Source organism: Dermacentor variabilis, unplaced genomic scaffold (assembly GCF_050947875.1).
Source record: "Dermacentor variabilis isolate Ectoservices unplaced genomic scaffold, ASM5094787v1 scaffold_13, whole genome shotgun sequence".
NCBI lineage: Eukaryota > Metazoa > Arthropoda > Arachnida > Ixodida > Ixodidae > Dermacentor > Dermacentor variabilis.
The window spans coordinates 26,506,307-26,529,706 of NW_027460291.1; the positions used below are offsets into that span (position 1 = coordinate 26,506,307).

Consider the following 23,400-nt stretch of genomic DNA (forward strand, 5'->3'; position numbering starts at 1 on the left):
CTCGAAGCAATATAATGGCATCTTCGATTGCTTGTAAATAGCACTTCGTTAGCTCGAAAAAGGGGTACAGTGGAACAAAAAACGCGCACACAAGGAAAAGGCGTGCTTACCTATCGGGTAGGTAAAAGATGACTATAATAAATAAAAAAACTGACACCGATGCAGGGGTCTTGGGAGGAGTAGAAGTTGCGCTTGCGTCGGCTGTTTTTGGGCGGTAATGTACTGTCGAGGTGTTATCTACGTACATGTCTTGGGAGTAGTTGAAGATGCGCATGCGTCGGAGGTTATGCACAGCAACTTGAATTCTTATGAAGTACATTTGAAAGTCCAGAGTGCGTCCGTGTCTAACGCCTTGTCCTTGTGCGCGCGTCCTGTGTGTTTCGCTGGTACCCCCTTTTTCAAGTTCATCATGCATCAACTGGCCCAAGAGCTTGCGCTAATGCACTTCGATAGCGCTGCTAGTGTGGCGAATCGCGGTGAATATTTATCGCTGCAATGGGTACCAATGCGGATACAGAATAAATAATAATAGCGACAATGATTTAGGTGCTTCTGATTCTATTAATAAAGCTTCAATGGTATTTACACAACATTTTTAGCCCGTCAAATGATCTGAAATGACCATGAGTAAACATAACATCATTTTAGTGTTCAAAATAATTCTCAAATCTGGTTAGCTGTAGCATCACTGTAACGTTACTGTAATATTACGTAAAATTAAAATATTGTGTATTAAGGTCGAAAACACGTTCTGGGCGTTCTACACCGAAGTGGGAGCCTCCGGATATATGTTGACCATCTCGTATTCTTTAACCTGCATCTAATGCGAGGTACACGCGAGCGTTTAGGCATTCCGCCGCTATCGGAATGCACCCTACGTAGCTGCCATCGAACCTGTAGCGCGAGCTCAGGAGAACAGTGTGATCTTCGATGCCTACAGCTGCTCTCGAAATTTATTAGTATTTCAAACGGCACCCTCATCATCTCCCATCATCAAGTGATCGATGTGTCATGTGCACAAGTTTTTAGATTTATTTATTTATTTATTTATTGTAAAATTTTGTTTATTTATTGTAAATTATTTATTGTAAAAGAAATGCAGTTTATAAAATTATTTTATAATTTTATAAACTGCAGTACTATGTCGGTGAGACTGGTGGATGCATCAAAGTTAGGTTAAGAGAACACCTGGCCAGCTTGAGTGAAGGCCCTGCACGCATTTGGCAATGCACTGTGCGCAATGTTCATGCAGCCCCCGAGTAGGCCATCGCTTGACCAAATCTCCATTTTGCATGTTAGTTCTAATCAGACAACGAGAGAAATTGTAGCAGCTTGGCACATATCTAGACGGCAAGGAGCATGCGTTAGCCATTCGCCTATCGCTTCGAATGAGAGTGAAATGAAGTTACTCAATAATCAAAGATAGTGTGTCGCTTATGCTGCATTTCTGAATGTTGTTAGAATGGATGCTCTGTTGCCCATGCGCGATGATCGTGAGATGGGCCTTGCGGGTACACGTGTGCTGTTTATAGGAATAAAGTTTCGTTGCCAGTCAGCGCTGTTACTTGTGTTCTTTTCTTGTCGTCTTCGCTTAGTGTACGCAAAACTTTCCACAATGAAGCCAAACCGACCAGCCAGCCTTTCAGCCTTATTGCCATTGTCATTAGAGAGGAAAAGGCGACCAGGAAAGTCGGAAAGGCCATGAGCTTACATTGACAACTACTGTTAAAGCAGCGTTGGTTGTAGTACTACCCATAATCCACTAATGTATCGGCCTGCAATGTGATCTCTGGCATGCTTCCTGTTTTAATGTGATTGGCATTCCTTGCCTACTTCAGGCACTTCGGGTATAGCTATCCTCGTACGCCTAGCTAGCCTCATACGCCAACCCTGTGGCCAAATTTTCCTACTAGCTTGGGCCACTGGGAACTTGCTCATGTTCGTGGTGCCGTCGTCGTCGTTGAATCGTCGACAGGCCAGATTCATCCTGCGATTCTGCTCACAACGCCGTCAGCACTCCTCTTATGCCCACCCAGTGGCGAAAGTTGTCTACTAGCTTAAGTCACTTGGTATGTGCTCATGGTCGTGACATCATCATGCTCGTTGCGTCATGGTTACTCCATCTTTTTCATTTAGTTCTCATTATGCCGTAGTCGTCACACCTCTCAAGTCGAACCATTGCCTTAACTTGTCAAATAATTTGGACCACAAGGTGTCTCCTCATTATCTTGGTACCGTCGTGGTCTTTCATCGTCGTCACAGCAGCTTCTCCACGCGATTTTCGTCAAGTCTTCGTCATCATACAGTTGCCGTCATGCATTAGTCGCCTTACTATCATCGTGATGCCCTCATGGTCATCGTCGTCACTCCAACTTCGTCTTCCTATTGTCGGTATGCCTTCATCACGCCATCCTCCCCGTAGTCATCGCGATGACCTTGACGTCACCCCATTTTCTTTGTACTCTTATTTCATCGTCGTCCTTGTGTTCTCATCGTGAAGCCTTCGTTGTGCATTTGTTGTTATGCCGTTGTGATGACTTCGTTGTGGTTATTCCATCGCCATCATTCTACATTTCTCATCTGACCTGTTGTCATGCCTTCGTCGTCATACCGTCGGCGTCACGCGGTCGTCTTGCCATCGTCATCACTTAAAAACACCATTTCAATGTCTGCATGTCGTCGTCGTTCTTCTATTGTAATCAAGCTGTCATCATTCAATCGTGACTACGCCACTGTTGTTGCCACTATGCAGTAATTGTCATACCATTGCCCTCGCACTGTAGTCGCCACGCTGTCGCCGTTAAAACACCATTATAATTTGAAAAACCTCATTCATTTGCTGTCACGTCATCGTCGTTATACCGCCTTCGTCCTTCCATCGTCATCCCTTGTTAGGAACGGCCTGCAGAGGTGCCGACATGCAAAGTTTTCGCAGCCAGCTGCAGGTGCGAGCGTGGCGAGCTTCCCCGAAGCGACCATGGAAGCCTTCACCCCCTGCCATAGTGTTTCGTTTCATAGGGACGACGATGTGCTGCGTCAATTCCCCCTCGGCGCCGCTATGACTAAACGCTGTCGGCGGACCAAGCATTGTTCGTGGATTCGTCGTGTCCGCTGTTTGAAGCAGGGGAGCCACTGGAAGATATCTTGCGCAGCCGTCTCACGGGGCTTAGAAGTCATGGATGGACGCGGTGGCCATTGTCTACAGGGTCAACACTGGGATGAAGAGGCGCCTACCCGGGCCAAACCCCTCGGCGTGGCCACCTCGGCGTGGTCAGTAAAACCTGCGTGGAAGTGTGTGTAATCCTCCCCCTAAAAGGCGGATCGACTACGATGACGTTGGACGCTACGAATTGGCGGTGAACTGCCGTTTTTCCTCACATCGGAATCTAGGGAGGACAGAGTGTTTATAAGCAGCTGTTGTGCGGCTGCTGATTGTGCTGATTGAGATAGGGAACGACGTAGGCTTGTTTCTAGGAAATTTTGAAAGAACTTACGAGAAGATGAACTTCGGCCCTTGTACATGGCCACAGCGGTTGCTGTCAATGTTGCCGTGTGAGGGTGCGGAAGTAATCGCCGTCTGGGTTGGACAGCTCTTCCAATGGCGCCCGGTTAGCGAGCTCTCGGGCTACCGCATTAGCGCGTTCATTACCATGGAGAGAGGCGTGTCCAGGTGTCCTGACGATACGCACCCTGTGTAACGCTGTGGGGTGTAATGATGTAAGGATGCGGTGTGTGTAGGGTGTCACCCTCCCTTGTGCCAAAGTCCTGCAGGCGGTTTGAGAATCAGTGACCACTGTGATAGGTCCATCCGGCGCCGGCATGGTTGAAGCATGTTCGATGGCTAGGGCAATAGCAGCCTCTTCCGCCGTGCCACTGTCCACAGTGTTGAGCGTGGCCGAAGCTCTCAGAATGTCTGCACTATCTAGTACGACTAGACATAGGGCACGTTTCTGTGGGTAGCGTGCCACGTCGGTGTATAGGACTGGAGTGTGATTTGTCATCACCAAATAGGCGAGCCAGGTCTTGTGCTCTTGCCTTTCGTCGACCTTTATGATGGTCAGGGTGCATTTTCCGGGGAATTGGGGCCACGTGAATTTTGTTGCGAATGCTAAGCGGAAGAAGTTTGCGGTTTTCCTGTTGTGGTTTTCTTGGTATTTGGTATCCTAGCCGGGATAGAACGTGGCACCCTTACATTGTTCGTTGCAGACGTTGCAATTGGCTGTTAAAATGACCTTCAGCTAGTTCGCAGATGGTGTTGTGCACCCCCAATCGTAGTAGGAGCTGCGTAGACGCATGTTGGGGTAGTCCCAGCGCTGCCCTTAGTGCCGTACGGAGGAGGGTGTCCATCTTGTGCATCTCAGTCGGAGTCAAATTATGATAAGGGAGGTGGTATGTTAATCGGCTAATTATGAGGGGTTGCACGATTCGGAGTACGTCTTTTTCTTTCATTCCTTGTCGGCGGTTTGTAATGCGCTTTATCATGTGCGTTATATGGGTAAGTTGTTGGCGGAGCACGTGTAGGGTATGTGTGGCCTTCCCGTTGTGTTGTATGTGAAGTCCTAGTACACGTAGTCTGTCTACCCTTGGAATAACGTTGCCATTGAGATGCAATGTGATGGCTGGTGGAATATGGGCCTTGTTCCGTTTTTTGAATACAAGCAGGAGCTCCGACTTCTCAGCCGCCCATGTGAGTCCTCCGGCTGTTGCATACTCTTGAACTGTATTTACGGCTTCCTGTAGTGCGTCTTGAATGGCGCCGTCTGACCCTGTGGTCACCCAGATTGTAATATCATCGGACTACAGGGCGTTCTGCAAGTTCGGAAGTTTGTCGAGGAGCGGTGGTAGCTTTGTCATCGCCACGTTGAACAGGGTGGGTGAGAGAACCGAACTCTGGGAGTCCCTCTGCCGGAAAGGTTTATGATATCAGACCGAATATCACCTAGGCCGATGGTGGCTGTTCGGTCAGATAAAAAGGCTCGGACATAATCATAGATGCGCTTTCCGCATCGGGAGAATGCAAGGTTGTTTAGAATGAGGTCACGTGAGACGTTATCGAAGGCTCCTTTGAGGTCCAACGCCAGAATGGCTCTTGTTTGAGCTTTACTTGGACCATCCACAACCTCCTCCTTAAGTTGTAGGAGTATGTCCTGCGCAGACAGACCTGGTCGATAGCCGAATAAGGTATTGGGAAAGAATTGGTTCGCTTCGAGGTGAGGCTGGAGGCGATTAAGAACTACGTGCTCGAAGAGTTTGCCAATGCACGAAGTCAAGGAAATGGGTCTGAGATTTTGGAGGGACAGCGGTTTCCCGGGTTTCGGAATTAAGGTGATATCGCCGTGTCGCCATTCCTGTGGACGTGTTCCGTTTTGCCAATTGTCGTTGTGGTATGCAGTGAGTTGCCGTATGGCCTGGTCGTCGACGTTGCGTAGCAGTGCATAGTGAATGCCGCCTGGTCCGGGGGCCGTGTTTCGTCTTATGCCGTGTAGGGCTGCCCTCACTTCTGTCTCTGTAATATCGCCGTTCAATTGGGTTTCTTCCTCGTGTGGTTAGTCTTTGTACTCCGGTCGGTGGCCTGTAGCCATGTATCTTTGTTGCAGTGTTTGGAGAAGCCCGTCATCATTCATTTGTTCTTTGTGGATGATAGTGCGGACTGTGTTCGTTGTGTGCGTTTTTGTGTGCGTTGGGCGGAGTAGTGCTCCGAGAAGGGACCACGTTTCGGAAGTACTTAGTGTGCCATTAAGGCGGTCGCAGAGGTTGTGCCAATTACTATTAGTGAGGCTGGTGGCGTATTCTTCAGCTTCTGCTGTGATCCGGGCGATTCTTTGTTTCAGCCTACGGTTGTGCCTCTGCCTCTTCCATCATTTTGTCAGGCCTCTTCGAGCATCCCAGAGATGTAGCAGATGTCTGTCCACATCCGGTGTCTCCGTTGTTGCAGTAATTTGCTTAGTGGCTGCTTTAAAATCTGCTTGTAGCTGTTGTGTCCACTCGCGTAGAGATAGCGGGTCGTGTTGTTCAGATTTGGTTCTGTTGCGCCGGAAAGTGTCCCAGTTTGTTATTTTAATTGAACGTTCTGAGGTGCGTATGGCCACCAGTTGGACGTCTGTGGCTACAATGCTGTGGTCACTGCCCAGATTCTCCATTAGGTTGTTCCAGGAGCATTGAGTCAACCCCTTGACCATTGTTAGGTCAGGGCAGGTATCCCTGCTTACACTATTACCCGTTCTGGTTGGTTTGCCAGGTTCTGTCAGCAGAGTGAATTGATGAAGGTTCATGGCGTGGGCTTGACGGCGGCCTTTTGGAGTTTCTGTTTGGTACCCCCAGGCTAGGTGGGACGCAGTGAAATCTCCCAGAATAATCAATTTTTTGTCTTGTTTACTGGCGGCCGAAAACAGTTGTCCGAAGTCGTCTCGTCGCGATTTGGGTGCACTGTAGATATTAAGTAAAAACAAGCTGGTTTCATATCGATTCCTAGGTACAATTTCTAAGAGCACATGCGGAATGTGAGAGCTGTCGAGCGTGTGCTCGATCACTGTGATTTGTTTGGACACAAGGGTGGCAGCTAGTGGTTATTTGGTGGTGTCCTGCTTGTCGGTGTATGCATTGAATCCACTGAGTGTGGGAGTGCAATGTACTTCTTGAAGTGCTATAACGTCTGGTGGGTGAAGACGTGTGGCTAGGAACCGTGTGAGGGAACCCTTATTCCTTCGGTACCCTCTACAATTCCATTGCCACACCCGGAAGGTGGTGGTAGTGCGCCTCTTAGGTTTGCTGGCCATGATTGGTTGATACCGCCTCGCTGGTGAGGGCAGGTGCTGTTGTACGAGCCGGACGGGTATAAGGGTGTGACCTTCTTGGTTCTCTAGTGGCGTTAGTGTCATGTGGATGTAAGTCGTTTTGATGGCTGAAAGTTGAGCTAAAAGTTGCACTTATGAATTGTTTCATGTCAGTCATGGCTTGTTGTATGACCTGTTGTAGCATGTGCTTGACATCAGCCATGATCTCTTCCTTCATTTTTTGCATCTCCGCTCTTAAAACAGTCGCCATTTCCTCTATCATTTCGCACACTTCTTGTTTGGTGCAGGAATTGTGAGGGAGTTTCTCAGGTGCGAGTGTATGTGTCTGGTTGAGTGAAAGCGTCGCTGTGGGAGACAGTTTATTTTGTTTGTTTGTTTGCTGTGCGGACGGAGGTGAAGGAAGGGAGGAGGAAAGAGGGGGAAACTGCGCTGACCAACTCACCGCTGTCGCCTTCCTGGTGTGATCCGCGCGGCCTGAGGTTCCTTCGGTGGCTGTTTCTGCTGCGTCAGGCTGCGGCTCCCAGATCGGCTTCGACCACGTGGTTGCTTCTGGTCCTTGAACCGCCTGCGGACCCTGGACCTACTGCGACTTTGGGACTGGCTGTGTCCCCGGGATCGGCAAGACAAGAATATGGAACTTTTAAGCCCATATCTTCACGACCTACAAGTTAATGGCAAACCATGCCGGGTGCTGCGAGACAGTGCCGCCACTATGGACATTGTCCATGCATCTTACGTGACGGTAAATGAATTCACGGGAGAATTAGCATGGATCAAACAGTTTGTATAGGAACACAACGTGTGTCTGCCCATGGCCAAAGGGAAAATCAGTGGACGAGCTAGTGACCGAGGCTGCAGTTTCCAAATTTTTGTCGCTGCAGTTCCCCTCCATTTTTTCGAATCGTTCGGATGAGTTATTACGTGACAAAGGGCTTAAACTCGGAGAGGGCGTAGTACAGACATTGACGCGAGGCCAAGCTCGTAAAATCACGTCGCTTTCGGTTGAAAATGCACAAGCTGCTCCAGCGGAAGTAGCTGGAGCTAGGCTCGAGGGACAAGAAAACGGTTGAGGGAAGCCTGCCCGCTGACCAGCTCAAAGAGAGCGTATCACTAGGGTGTCAAAGTTCACGGCTGCAGGAAGAGCCCGCTGACGAAATCGCAAGCGAGACAGGGTCGTTATTATCAGCGGCCTCCAAGAACTTTGATCAGCTTTTAGTCTGGACAGAGAGTCACTGGCAGTCGAGCAAAAGAATAATGACAGCTTAGCTGAATTACATCACACAGCTAAATAAAGCATTGCTAGGCGCAACGTGACGATACATGAGAGAGGAGGATTGTTGTATCGGCACTAGAGAGACCGAAAGGGCAGGATTCTAGATCAGTTAGTCGTACCTACTAAGTACAGGGAGGATATTTTGAGTCTCTATCTGGGAAATGGGTGGTCCGGCCACCTAGGCATAAACAAGCCAAAGGAAAGATTGCTTATGGAACAGTACTGGCCTGGCTGTTTCAAACACGTAGAAAACTTTGTAAGATCATGCGACGCCTTACAGCACTCGGGTAAACCACGAGAGACCTAGAAAGCCTCACGGAAGGTAGTGCCCTTAATAACAGAACCCTTCAGACGACTTGCGATAGACACGGTAGGGCCTCTACGAAAAACAAAATCAGGTTACAGGTACTTGTTTGCCATGCTGTGTCCGGCTACAAAATTTACAGAAGCAATCTCTGAAAGAGCTCAGCTCCACCGAAACAGTAGACGCGCTTTTGACCGTATTTGTACGAGTTGGGTTTCCAGCCAAAATTCAGGCGGATCAAGGGTCAGTATTCACCAGCGCACTGACTTCCACATTCTTCCAAAAGTGCGGGGTAAAGTTGATACACACTTCCGCTATAACCCTCAATCAAATAGTGTGGAGAGGTAGCATTCAGTGCATAAGCAAGTTTTGCGAGCGCTTTGTTACAAATACAAGGAGGACTCGGAGAATTGTCTTCCGGCCACTTTGTTTGCTTTGCGAACGGTTCCTCATGAGGCTACAGGGTTCTCGCCAGCAGAACTAGTGTATGGGAAGACACTCGGTTCTCCACTGAGAATGTTAAGAGAGATGTGGGAGGAAAGAGGAGAGATTCCAACAGTGGTAGAATATGTGCTAAATCTGTTGGAAGGGCCAAGTGCAACCCAAGAACTGGTCGAAAGGAACATAAGAGTAGCTCAAAAGAACGCCAAATTCTATTACAACAAGAACGCGAGACTTCGCACGTTTGACGCCGAAGACCAGGTAATGATCCTCAAACATTCAAGAAAGAACAAGCTTGAAGGTCACTGGAACGGGCCCGTTAAAGTGTTAAACAAATTTTCAGATACTAACTATGCTTTGAAAATGCCCGGTCGCAGGAAGGAGTTGAGGATATACCAGAGCAATTTCATGACGCCGTACCTAGAGTGGAACGGAGTCGTTAACTGGTACTATCAAGGAGAAGGATGACACTAGTACCGAGTTTAAGGAGTGTAAGGCGACTTCCAACTCTGAAATCAGCCTGGCGCAAGTGGTAAAACATTCGGTAAGCTCGCACTCTCTTAGACACGAGCAGCTAGATGAGCTAAGAGAGCTGTTAGGGGAATGTTTCGACAGATTCAGCGATTGACCAGATGAAACCAAGCTAATAACGCATGAAATAGACCTGACTTCAACCGAACCCGTAAGATCGAAGCCAGAGAAAAATTATGGAGGCAGAGATACAGCGCATGCTAGTGTTGCGAGTTATTGCGCCCGCTGAGAGGGACTATACGTCACCGCTAATACTTGTAGAAACCCCTAACAAGGACCCTCGTCCGTGTGTTGATTACAGGAAGTTAAATGCCATCACAAGGAATCAGGTGTACTCGATACCCAACATTGAGGAATGAATTGAAAGTGTTGGCACTGCTAAATGCATTTTAACTATAGATCTCGTGGCAAGGATACTGGCAAGTTCCACTTTCGGAAAGTGGCAGCCACTATGCCGCATTTATCTCACCTGTAGGCACTTTTCGCCCTCTCGCATTCAGCTTCGGGCTGAAGAACGCGCCGCTCAGCTTCTCTAAGTTAATGGATATTGTCCTGAAAGACTTGCAGGAGTTCACCTTGCCATATCTTGATGATGTGGCTATTTTTTCGGACAGCTGGGAACAGCACGTATCGCACCTAAAACAGGGGCTCTCAGGGTTGAGGGAAGCCGGCTTAACGATGAAAGTGGAAAAGTGTAGGTTTTTTGAATTATTGGGTTTTGCGTGCCAAAACCACTTTCTGATTATGAGGCACGACGTAGTGGACGACTCCGGAAATTTCGACCACCTGGGGTTCTTTAACGTGCACCTAAATCTAAGTACACGGGTGTTTTCGCATTTCGCCCCCATCGAAATGCGGCCGCCGTGGCAGGGTTTCAGTCCCGTGACCTCGGGCTCAGCAGCCCAACACCATAGCCACTGAGCAACCACGGCGGTGTAGGTTTGGCTGCGAGCAGATTACTTATCTGGGCCCCGTTATGCGTCAGGGCATGAGACTGCCGGTCGAGCTGAAAATATATACGATTGGAGAATTTTCACAGCCGCGCACGAAGGCAGACATTCGTTCATTTTTGGGACTTGTGGGGTACAATCAACGGCACATTTCGATTTACTCGCAAACAGCAAGTCCTTTAACGGACGTCTTCAGAAAGGGAGCACCGAATAGCGTGCACTGGGATAAGCACAAAGAGAACGCTTTTCAAAATTTGAAAACGCTATTGGTTTCACGTCCTGTGCTTCGCGCGCCAGACTACACAAAAGAATTCATACTTCAGTGCGACGCAAGCGACAGAGGTATGGGCGTAGTGCTTAGTCAGGTCGGCGACGATAATGAGGAACATCCTATCCTCTATGCCAGCCGTAAACTAACTTTAAGAGAGGAAGCCTACAGCGCTTCAGAGAAGGAATGCGCTTGTTTGGTTTGGGCAGCCCAGAAGTTGTCGTGTTACTTGTACGGAGCGAGGCTCATGTTCGAGACCGACCACTGTCCTCTGGCGTGGCTCAATCAAATGTCACACAAGAATGGCCGCTTGCTCCGACGGAGCCTCACTCTCCAAGAGCACAACTTCTCCGTTAGATATAAGAAGGGAAAGTTCCATAGCAATGCAGATGGTTTGAGCAGGCTAATTTGAATAGTGCGTTTAAGGGTCCCGCCTAAATTTTAGGGTTGTTATTGTTAATTTTGTTAAGCATGAACCTCCATGATTGCTCAATTTGTCAGCACGAAATTGCTACAAAAATTGGCGTAGCGAAATGCAGCATTTTTTATTTTGCACTTATGTTTTCTTTGAAGCCTAGCGGGTCTGAAGTGATATCGAAGATACGTCATCTCGGTGCAGAGCCGTGTTGTGGGGTTCGTTTGGCAGTTGCCGGTCCTTGTAGGATGTTTTGGGGCGGTGGCATCATTGCACAAGTGGTCGCTGAAGCCAAGGCATCACCCCCTTGCCACCAGCTGTTCTCTTGCTGCCCAGCGGCTGTCAGTGCTAGAGAGTCGAGATTTTCTGGGCCATGGAGGAGCTGTTAGGAATGGCCAGCAGAAGTGTCGACATGCAAAGTTTTCTCAGCCAGTTGCAGCTGCGAGCTTCCCGAAGCGACCATGGAAGCCTTCACCACCTGCCGGGGTGACTCATTTGGTAGGGACGACGATGTGCCGCGTCAATTCACCCTCGCCGCCGCTATGACTAAACGCGGTCGGCGGACCAAGCATCGTTCGTGTATTCGCCGTGACCGCTGTTTGAAGCAGGGGAGCCCCTGGAAGATATTTTGCGCGGCCGTCTCATGGGGCTTAGAAGTCATGGATGGACGCGGTGGCCATTGTCTGCGGGGTCAAGAGTGGGATGGAGAGGCGCCTACCCGGGCCAAGCCCCTCGGCGTGCTCACCTCGGCGTGGTACCACTCACCTCAGTGTGGTCAGTAAAACCTGTGTGGAAGTGTGTGAAACTCTCCCCCTAAAAGGCAGGTCGACTACGATGACGTTGGACGCTACGAATTCGCGGTGAACTGCCGTTTTTCCATCACCTAGGGATCTAGGGAGGACAGAGTGTTTATAAGCAGCTGGTGTGCGGCTGCTGATTGTGCTTTCTCTCGCAATCATGCTAGACTGATGAACTGCAACGTCCTTATGTAGATACAGTAAATAAACCCATATTCCTGGTTCTCGATGAGAAGCAGTCCTTCCCTTCCACAACGTCCTCAGCGTGGGTAAGTTGGACGACGGCATGGGCCAGCTACCATCTATTTAATGCTCGACTCCAAACATGACACCTTGCTTCTTTGCGATACAGTTCATCGTCATGGCCGTCATGGTCATGGCCGATCCTAGCATAGCAACGGGGACCAATGCAGGTGGCAGTGCGTTTCGCTTATAGCCGAAATATACAAATGTCCGAATGATCACGGCGAATTTTAAATAAATGTGTAATGAAGGGGCTGTATTCTTGAGCGATAATTTTAGGGTAGATCAGTTTCTGCGGACGCTCTTTTTAAAGTCAGGCCCATAGCGCCTTTCGTTCCTGTGGTTGTCACGTAAGAGCAAAATATAGCCAAAAGTGAGCACTCGAGAACACAGCTTGGGGTTTTCTCATCTATCTTCTAGTGCAAATCTGTTAATAACCAAACATCCTGATATTTACTTAGAGAGTAAAGGAAATGTTAAGGCGACCATTGTACCAGATGATGCATCATTTCGATGCTGTGCAGAAAGTTAGACAAATGAAGCTGAAAGACAGAGACAAGCGTGAGCTTCTTATTGCATTTCAGTTTATAAATATAAGCGATATGATACCGTTGAATTGAAATAAGGGCTTTTATGTGCTAGAAGCCGGATTTGATGATGAGGAACGCCGTAGTGGAGCCCTCCGGATTAATATATAATACCGTGACGTGGGTGTACACATTTTCCCATTTTAAGTTGCGAGATAGAAAGTAGTAACCGAAAACAGAAGGCTATGCAAATAATTGAGTGAGGCACACAAGAGATCCAGAAAACCGCCGCACTAAAATAATGCAAGAGTACAACTTGAACCACATCGAAAAACATTTAACCTTATGTGAACACTGGAAATTCAATTACTTTTTTCAAAATTGTTATTGAAGCCGCACGCACATAGCTGTCTCCTGATCAATTCATTCTGTTGACTTCCTTGATATTCCTAGTCACCGGCTTGGGATATCTTGCTGTAAGCGTATGTTTTAATTCACGTTAGCACGTGCATCTACGTGAGCCGCTAGCTTTCGGCAAAGGAGCACAAGCTCCGTGTCTCGGATCTGCGTTTTCTACGGCACGCAAAGAGAGCAGCGCTCGACACAAGAGCGGGCCAAAAAGATCAGAAGAAGATTTGTGTCAAATGATGAAATCATCTTCTATGTGGTCTCCCTGTCATATGGTAGAAAGCACGTGGAACGAAGGGCAATGTACTTGACTGAAAGGCCCATTATTCGTGCACAAATTGGTACAATAGTGCCTTCTAGGTATGCACTACCGTGACTACGGGAGCCAGCCTGAATTTAAAGAATCGTACTGTTATCACAAAGCATTTTAGCAGAAGGCAACAAATATTGCGGAGCTAACAAAGCTTAGTCACTTTAGTGATCGCTGTGCAATTGCGACTTCAATAGCGCTTTCACCATAAACAGGTCTCATTTATTTTCCATATTGCGCTGAAACATTTTCTACTTCGTCACATTCCGGTAGTTTTCTTGGTTTAGTTTAGTAACCTTGATTTCAGATATCTTACATTTATCTTACATTCTTGCAGTAATAGAGTAAAATTTATTGCGATAGCAATTATATGAACACTCCAGGTGCACTTCGGCCGTCAGTTTTCCGTATAAAATCCAAGTGCGATAACATCGTCGCCGCACGCCGTATGGTGTATGTACGAGAAAAAGCTTGCGAGGGTGAGCTGACGATGACGGTCCAATCTCTCGCGCAACAGGCATTAAAGCGCGCAGGAAGCGCACTGTCTTCCGTCGTGCGCAAGGCACCGGGAATGGGGGGGCGGGGTTCTACTCCGGCGGCTGCTGCGTATGGCTCGGCCGCCCTTGGCCGCGCGGCCTCTAACTTGAAAGCGATTTGCGATGAGTGCAGAGTCTAGGGGCGCCTGAGGCTCACTGCTTCGTGTGCCCTGCGTTCCCATCGCTTAGTTTGCGGTGAAGCGAGAGGCCGCACGAAGGTAAATTAAAAAAAAATTAAATTATGAGGTTTTACGTGCCAAAGCAACCTTTGATTATGAGGCACGCCGTAGTGGAGGACTCCGGAAATTTCGACCACCTGGGGTTCTTTAACCTACACCTAAATCTAAGTACACGGGTGTTTTTGCATTTCGCCCCCATCGAAATGCGGCCGCCGTGGCCGGGATTCGATGATGGCGATATTCTAGACTTGTTGCCGAAGTAGCGTGCAATATGGAAGCCTTACGGGCACTGCTAAGTCGCCTGTGCTTACACTCATCTACGGCGGGCCGCTGAGATAGTGACGAGCATTGTACTCTGCTTTACAGGTCAACTGACATAAACTTTAACAGATGATTCATTTCGGCGTCGGACGTAACTGCCGGTGAAACTGAGTCAGAAGCTAGTGCAGAGGGTCGGTCAGATGACTGTGACCTCAGAGCACGGCTTTCTTTTTCTCGTATAAAGCTAAGGATGGAGGTCGTGCGGCGGAGCCTGTTGAAGGATGTCGATGAGCATCGCTGACTAGGTCAGAGATGGCACGTTAAGTGCACGCAGACAGCAGATGTTTAGCTGCGTCACGTCATATAACCTCGGCCCGGCTCCTGTGCGTCAACACAGCATGCTAATCGGCTAATGTTTGTCATGCAGGCGTCACTTCACATCATCGTCTACCTTGTGTTCCCTGCCCTGGCTACGATTTCTCCAGATGTTCCCCAACCGCATCCTGCTTGGCACGTCGACTACGATGCAACTGGCATGGCTTCTTCCTCTCGTTCCACCGTTCCTGTGCCTGGCAGCGTCACTGTACCCGGCAGCATCACTCGAATTACGGCCGGAATGCCTATCGCCACCGACATCAATTCACCCGTCTGCTATAACATAGCAGGCGTGAACGTAGGCGTTTTGTGGACCCGGCTGCTGTGCGTCAACACAGCACGCTAATCGGCTAATGTCCGCCATGCAGGTGTCACTTCACATCATCGTCCACCTTCTGTTCCCTGCCCTGGCTACGATTTCTCCAGATGTTCCCCATCCGCATCCTTCCTGGCACGTTGACTACGATGGAACTGGCTTCTACCTCTAGACTTACGCCAGCATCGCTTCCAGACCGTTCCACCGTTCCTGTGTCTGGCAGTGTCACTGTACCTCGCAGCATCCCTCGACTTGCAACCGGAATGCCTATCACCACGGACATCAATTCACCCATCAGCTATAGAAGAGCAGGCGTGGACGGAGGCGTTTTGTGGGCCCGGCTGCTGTGCGTCAACAAAGCAAGCTAATCGGCTAATGTTCGTCGTGCATGTGTCACTTCAGATGATCGTCCACCTTCTGTTCCCTGCCTTGGCTACGATTTCTCCAGATAATCCCCAACCGCATCTTGCCTGGCACATCCACTACGATGGAAATGGCTTCTACCACTCGATTGACGCCAGCATTGCTTCCAAACCGTTGGCACCGTTCATGTGTTTGGTAGCGTCACTGTACCTGGTAGCATCCCTCGACTTTTGACCGGAATGCCTATCGCCACCGACATCAATGCACCTGTCTGCTATAACGTAGCAGGCGTGGACGGAGGCGTTTTTTGGGCCCGGCTGCTGTGCGTCAACACAGCATGCTAATCCGCTTATGTTTGTCATGCAGGTTAGTAAATCATAGTCTTTTTACAAAGCGTTCGAGTAATTACTTTCTCCTGCAGCTGCCGGGCCCGCATTGCTGCCTTTCCATTGTTGTTCAGTGTTGTGATGTTATTCGCTCTTTATTGTTGCTCGCGGGCTACATCGAAACTAGCCCTTGACCTGATAGCAAGCCTTTCTCAAAGAACTTAAGTCTATCCGCAGGTCAATCGCTACTGATCACCGAGATTCAAGGCCTCAAGTTTGGGTTACCAAGAACTGACGAAGAAATATCCGGTCTGGGTGTACGTATGACTAACCTGGAGACCCAATACTGAAGCCTAGCCCCCTTACGTTCTGATATAGAAAGCGTGAAAAGTGATGCTGCCCAAGCAGCACACACAATACAGAGGCTGGAATCGAGTCTTGGTAATGCCGTGAACCATTCGCAGCACAACAATCTGAATTTTATGGTATTTCTGAGTTTTGAAGGTCAGAGTCGTTTACGCACTCGGAGCATGTAATCATTGACCACTGTCGCAAACATATAAGCATGACGCATGACCGGAAAGAATTCAAGAGCGCGCGCACCTCTTGAGCAATCTTGCAGCTAATGGTAACCGCCCGATAATAGCGAAATTCAAATTTCACATAACAAAAGATCTTGTGCTTTCCAACGCTCGCAAATTTAAAGCAACGAACTTCAGCATCGGCGAAAATTCTACAAGTCCTGTTCAATTTGCCTGCAGACACCTAGTTGCATTCGTAAAAAGCAAATCGGCACCTTACTCCCTGCGCTTCAAAACTGTGTTATTGGGTAATATTCGCTAGGTTTTTGAAAACAGGCGCAATAGCAGCGAACTCGACGCGGGAAACTCCCATGCCGTACGGTATCGGCATGAGCTAACCTTGGTTTCTCCGTAATGTTTGCCAACGCACGCAGCTTCCTCCCTAAACACGATATTCCGTCTAACCTCGCGCTGTCGTCTAACAGTAATTTGCTGATAACGGAAACCTGGCTGACGGACGATATTACCTATACCGAGGGTTTTGCTGATCTGCCGAACTTCCGCCTTTACCGGAAAGACCGCAAAATCTCACCAGGTGGCGGTGTGCTAATCGCCGCGCATTATGATTTATTGTGCTCGCTTACAACCATTGAGAGTGACTTGGAAATGACATGGCTAATCTGCCGTGCTTCACCGTAGGCTGTTCTCTTGACCGTTTGCTACAGACCGCGTCATAACACTCTCGATTTTTCGAATAAACTTAATAACATCTTGAGCGAAGTTAGTGAAAAACACCTTAACGCAGAGATCCAGCTTTTCGGCGACTTTAATTTTCCGCAAATCAACAGGACTAACAATAGTGCTTTAATCGTAGGCAATGATGCTGCTAAAGAATTTGTTAATGTGTGCCTTAGTTTCAGTCTAACTCAACTTGTACTAGAGCCGACGCGGGTTACAAGACACCTCTAATGTACTCGAACTTATAGTAACCAGCCATTCTGACAGTCTATCATCGATAACTTACCTCCGTGAGGTAGGCGATCATAAAGTAATCCAGGCCACATTCACCTTTCAACCCGTGCGATAACAAAAATTAAAAAATATGCTATATGACAAAGGAAACTACGAAGCTATTAATAATGAGGTAGGCTACTTTTCAACCTTTGAGACGTCATTCCATATGCACTCACCTCAAAGAAAACTGGATACTATATAGAAACAAAATTAATGAACTCGTAAACAAACATATACCAAAAATAACTATACACACGAATCAAAATACGCCATGGTCCACTAAAGACGCCTAAAAAAATAAAAAAAAACGTCGCTTACGAATAGCCACGCGCTTTGGATGCATCGAGGCATGGTCAAACTACTACATGGCAGAGAACGCCTATCTAAGTGCCATTCGCACTGCAAAAAATATTTTTTATAACCTCGACCTGCCCAAACTACTTACTCTAAATCCTCGGCAGTTCTCGCGCATTTTAAATCCTCAAAAAGCTCGTACTATCAGCGTGACGAATGCAGCAGGCGACACCGCCATGGACGCCGAGTGTGGTGATATTTTCAATACAGCATTTTTCTTCCTTGTTTACAAAAAAAAAACTGACACTCCAGGCTTTCCGCCGCCTACTAACATAGCACTGCATATGCCACGGATTGTGTTTTCTATAGAGAGTATACTGTCAATTATTGAAAAAATAATTATGTACTTCTTCTGGTGTAGACGAAATTAACTCAAAGATCTTAATGATTACTAAGCATATATGCGCGGCATGTTTCACTCTGTTCTCGCAATCATTGTCTACTGGTGCCTTACCGGATGATTGGAAAGTGGGAAAAGTCGTACCCGCATTCAAAGAAAATAACAAAGATTACCTTTAAAGCACCGTTAAGTTTCATTAACTAGTGTCCTTTACAAAATCATGGATCATGTCATATACTCGCACTTCATGAACTTTTTAGACTCGGTAAACTTCTTTCATGCTCCTCAACACGGGTTTCGTAAGGGGCTTTCATGTAAAACACAACTAGCTATCTTTCTCGATGGTCTGCACGTTAATATTGATAACAACGTTCAAACCGATACTATCTTTTAGGGCTACTCTAAAGCTTTTGCCACAGTGCCTCATAACCGCTTACTAATAAAATTATCCAGATTGAACTTAGATCCTCACGTAGTACAATGGATAAAAGAGTTTCTTGCTAATCGTTCCGAGTCCGTCCTTGCCAATAACTTCTCCTCCAAACCCCTCCCTATCACTTCAGGCGTCCCTCAAAGCTCAGTCTTCGGACCGCTTCTTTTCCTAATGTACATTAACGGTCATCCGCTGCATGTATGTTGTCCTATTTGCATGTTCGCTGACGACCGTGTCATTTATCGTACTGTGACTAACTTCTCTGACCAAGCATCTCCCCACAGTGACCTTAATAACGTAGAAAACTGGTGCAACCGTTGGAAAACCGCCTTGAACCCTAACAAGTGTCAATTTATTTCGATTTCCTGCCGTCGTAATCCTTATCTCTGCACTTGCATAATCGCAAACATCCCAGTGGAATCAGTTTTAGTCTATATGTACTTAGGCCTAACCCTGTCCCACGACCTTTCCTGGAATGCGCATACGGCTAACGTAATTACGTCAGCGAACAACACCCTTGGGTTCACGAAACGTCACCTTCGTGATGCCCCACACCACGTCAAACTACTCGCATACAAATCCTTTGTCAGACCACAACGGCAATATGCCGCCGCCCATCTGGAACCCTCATCAAAAATAAATCATCAATGCACTCGTGTCAGTTCAGAATCGTGCGACTATATTCATATATTCTTCATATTCACATAACATCAGCCTTTCAATCTTAAAAACAAAATCTAGCTTGACATCTCTCGTTTTTCGTCGTCGTATCGCCACGCTCTCTTTACCACAATTTTTTACAGTTCGCTAAACCGCCCACATTACGTCACACCACCATCTTCATGCACGTCACAGCGCACCAGCCATGAACTCCAAGTTTCTCCTCCTCGAACATGAACTGTTACTTTTCAAGCGTCATTTTTTACTCGAGCTTCCAAAGACTGGAACGACCTACGCTTCAATGTCGCTGCCATCACATGTCATTCAGAATTTCTGCAAACTGCTCAAACTTGTATTTTTTCCGTAACACCTGCCTTCTGTGTACATCTTAACCACCCCTTATGTAATACAATGAAAAATGAAAATAGAAAGACCAGTTAAGTCATTGGACGATTTTACGTTCGGAAGGTCTCGCAGTTTCGTCAAATGGTACTAAATGGTCATTGTTGGATCGTCGAAACTTCAACCTCGCAATGGCGTCCGCGTAGCCCGATCCGGACGTCGGCAAAGCAGGGATTGCTGCTCCTGTATCTTCAGCCAGAAAACTTTCGAGGTAATAAAATTTAGTGGAAGTCGTCAAGCCATTGTTTAGGTGATAGGTCTGTTCAAATTGCTCCCACAAGCCTGTCCAATCATTCAGCTCCCCTTGAACGTTGAGATATGTAGCTGTGGCAATCAGGGTCCCATAAATCTGACTGGAGTCTCATATCTGGTGGGCGAGCTTTCTACCTGGGCAAACTAGCAACAAAGCTCAACAAGCCTACTAGTGGCTTCATCGCTATATTCCGCTGCGGCTGTATACTCTTGTTCGAACTGTTCGCTGGGAATATATTCATCAAACTGCGCGTTAATCTGCGAAAGCTCATCGTTGCCCGCGGAAAAATGATGTCGAACAGCTGAGAGTTTCGCGATGTTGGCTTTGGAAGAATCAAACCAGGATCAGGCTTCCTGAATGATTTTACCGTTCTCAGCCCATCGTACAGATCACTTGTCTTTAATTCTATCCATGATAGCGTCGAAGCTGGCTATATCCTGGTGTCCGCGCCGGTCTTCATATCCACGATCAGTTGATTCCTCGCCGCCCCCAACACGAAACGAGAGTAGAGTACTGTCAGGTGTGCGTAGAACAAGCACAGTTGCGCCTTCGTGTTTTCGGCAATATGTACGTGCTTAGACGGCAACGGGCGAGAACAACTCAAACAGGAGCCCTGGCATAGCACCTACGTATTCCAACGTCTTTCTTTTCTTTGTCTACACTGCCTAGCCACGTTTATTTAACTTCGTGTTTTTCTACAACAGCCTTGCCACTATAGCCGTCCCGTACAGGGGTGATAAGGCGGGCGACGTAAAGGTGACGTGAAGAAGGCAAGGAAACAGCGGTTATGGGCAAACTGAAGCTACGATACGGTATGCTTCTGCTATTTCTTCAAAGAAACACCGCGAAAATTTGTCAATCCGGCAAATGAGCAGGATGTGCAGATGCAATGCCGTATTAAAACACCGTGGGGTCTAGGTGACCCTGCGGAAACTCTCGAAAGTCAAATCAACACTTCTGTGCCTGCTGTGGTAGCTTGACGGCTCTTACATTGCTGGAGGTCGCGGGTTCAAACCCGACCGTGGCAGCCGCACTTCAACGGGAGCGAAATGCATCAACGTTAGTGCCCTTACATTTTGGTGCACGTTAAACAACAAAAGAGTGTCAAAGTTAATCCGGAGTCCACAACTATAGCGTGCCTCATAATCCGATCGTGATTTTGACACCTACAGCACCACAATTCAATTAACGTTTAACACTCCTGCCACGATGCCATGTTCCATGTGAGTCAATGATAATGCTCAACCCTTTCAGAGATTATGAGCAATGGCGCACAACAACGCTTGAAGCAAAGACGTCTTCCTGTGTGTTCTGTGTACTGCGCGAACAAATATTAGTGCTCCACGCAAGGTAACGTTTAACATCACATTCTTAAAACGCTTTCACGCCCCTTTGGGGTGCATATTTATCCCACAGCAATAATCGTTATCTGCCTTGCTTGCGTTTCCTTTCTTGAAAGCTCGGCGCTCGCTACTTTCCTGTCGGGAATGCTGTGTCACACTGATAACGCACAATCCGTTCGTGACTGGGCAGTACCGGGCACGCAGCGTTCAAGAAAGGAAACGCAGGCAAGACAGATGACGATTATCACTGTGGGACAAGATAAGGTCCCAAGGGTGTAATTTTTTTAGGGGTGCAACTAACCATTCTTGTACTAGACACAATGCTGAATATATTGCACATTTTCCGTCAACATTACCGCTAATCATCGTCAAAGCAAACAGCATAGAAAGCTTCGGTTACATCGATTCCCACAGTGTGTAGGATCCGCATATTTATTTTTCTCCCTTGATTCATTGAACCTTTTAGGCCTACTATTGCATGACTTCATTCAGTAGTTTCTGATCGTTCGTTCCGGAGTAAGCGCGCTAATCTTTCTGTGCCGGCCTCTCTCGGCGATGTTTGCAGGACCCGCTGGATCTGCGAGTCCGGACTGCTGGATCTTCACCTGGAAGGGGTTCTGCTGCAGACATGGCGACAGTTAGAGCGCGCGCATAGCACAGCCGAGGCCATCCGCTCCGAAGACGTCTCCGGGTTGTTCGCCGTCTGGATAATGGGAATGGGAATGGCAGCCGTCGCAACGTTAGCGGAGGGAATCATGGCATACCGAGGGCGCGTTGGGACCTCGGGACCACGCAGTGGCCTTAGGCGGCGCCGCAACAGGCTCAAGCCGGGTGTTCGGGAACTTCTCTGTTCTAGATCGTAAAAGGCCGCGGAACAGAACGCGGTTTGATTGATGCACCATGAGAACGATATAGAGAGTGCAAAGAAAAAGTGTTTTCAGCAGAGTGTTTTTTTTTATTTGTTTGTCTGATTGAGTTGTCTTAACGTTACCAGACGACGTAATCGTTTTCCTGAAGCATTTCTCCTGCAGAACCGATACGGCTAAAGAATAATTTGAACGTGATGTTTATTTGCACAGTCCAAATTCGCGACATTTAGTTACATCGATCATAGAAACAAGGTCCTTCAGTGCTTTCGAACTAGTCACGAAACCCGCGTAACGCTATGGCAGAGCTCCATATAACACCCGCATTGGACGCACCGCGATGCTGGCGCAAGTAGAAGTTGCACTGGAGCAGACGCCGAACGGACGCCACAGGCGTTCAGTGCGTACGTTCGCTATGGCCCAAGGGTCGACAGCCTGTATCGGCGTTTGAATATTGCCGACACAACTTCCAAATCGCCATCCTGTCTTTGTACAGTGTTCAGAAACTTAAACGCGAAGAATTTCGAACTACGCCTTGTTTCATTCCCAAGTTCAACTGCGTAAGCAACAGGGGCTCAATTCATAATTGAAATTGTACACTTGGGCGGACTCCGTCGTTTGAAACAGACTAAAGAGCAAGTTCATGTTTCATTTTTAGATGATTGCGTGTACAAAAACCTGTGTTCTGAACTAACAAAGCTAACCACCTGAATACTAAACTAATAACTAATTATTAAACTAAAGAACTCATTATTAATCAGAAAAGTTACTGAAAAAATTAATAAATTACCTAATATATTACTAATTATTTTTAAATTACTTTAAAATCAATCAATATAACTAATTATCGCTCAACTAATAACTAAGCTAATAACCAACTAGTTAACTCACACAGATAGGCAACTGATTAGGCGATCAAACAAATATGCAATTACTAAAAATTCCAACTAATATCTTCCTAACCTTACTTATCAACTAGCAACTACATTAACTAAGGAAACTCAAGAAGTAATGTAACCACTTCAATAAGAAAATCGACTAAACCAATAAACTAATGACATAATAACTGAGTAATACACCAACCAAGGTAACAAAATAAATCATGTAACTAACAAAACTAATTAACAAAACAAACCAACAATGCTAACCAACTGATTAACCTAACTCTAATAGCTAAGCAAATATAATTAACTGAGTAACTAATCAACTAATAACTAACACAATGAACTAGCTAACCAAATATAGCTGACTTGTCCAACTAACTAACAAGACAAAGTACAAATACAGACAGTCGAAAGAAACAGTCTGTGCAAGGAAGGCTACTAGGGGGTGGGACTCGGCGCCAATCATATAACGGTGCCGTGTATAATTTAAACACAAACGCATCGCACATATACTTGAATTTTGTCAAAAGTTACCATTGCATGTTCACTCTACAAACGTGCTGAAATAAATGAGGGAGAGGCGCCTTTCCTCGTTAAACATTTGCATGATCGCGCAGCCAACCCATCTGGCGCGGCAGATTGTTCATCTTCCACTTACGCCAACATCTCTGGTGCCAACTTCTGTCTCTATATGAATCTTTCGGGGAAGTTTC

General features: G+C 47.2%; 1 protein-coding gene across 1 annotated transcript in view; it reads left to right on the plus strand.

The window, feature by feature from the left end:
• LOC142566627 (uncharacterized) overlaps window positions 1-23,400 on the plus strand; it is a 42,306-nt gene that overhangs the window by 15,435 nt on the left and 3,471 nt on the right. Inside the window, exon 4 of the mRNA XM_075677463.1 lies at window positions 21,503-21,676. Coding sequence (XP_075533578.1) covers window positions 21,503-21,676 — 174 coding nt within the window. The remainder of the gene's footprint in view (window positions 1-21,502; window positions 21,677-23,400) is intronic.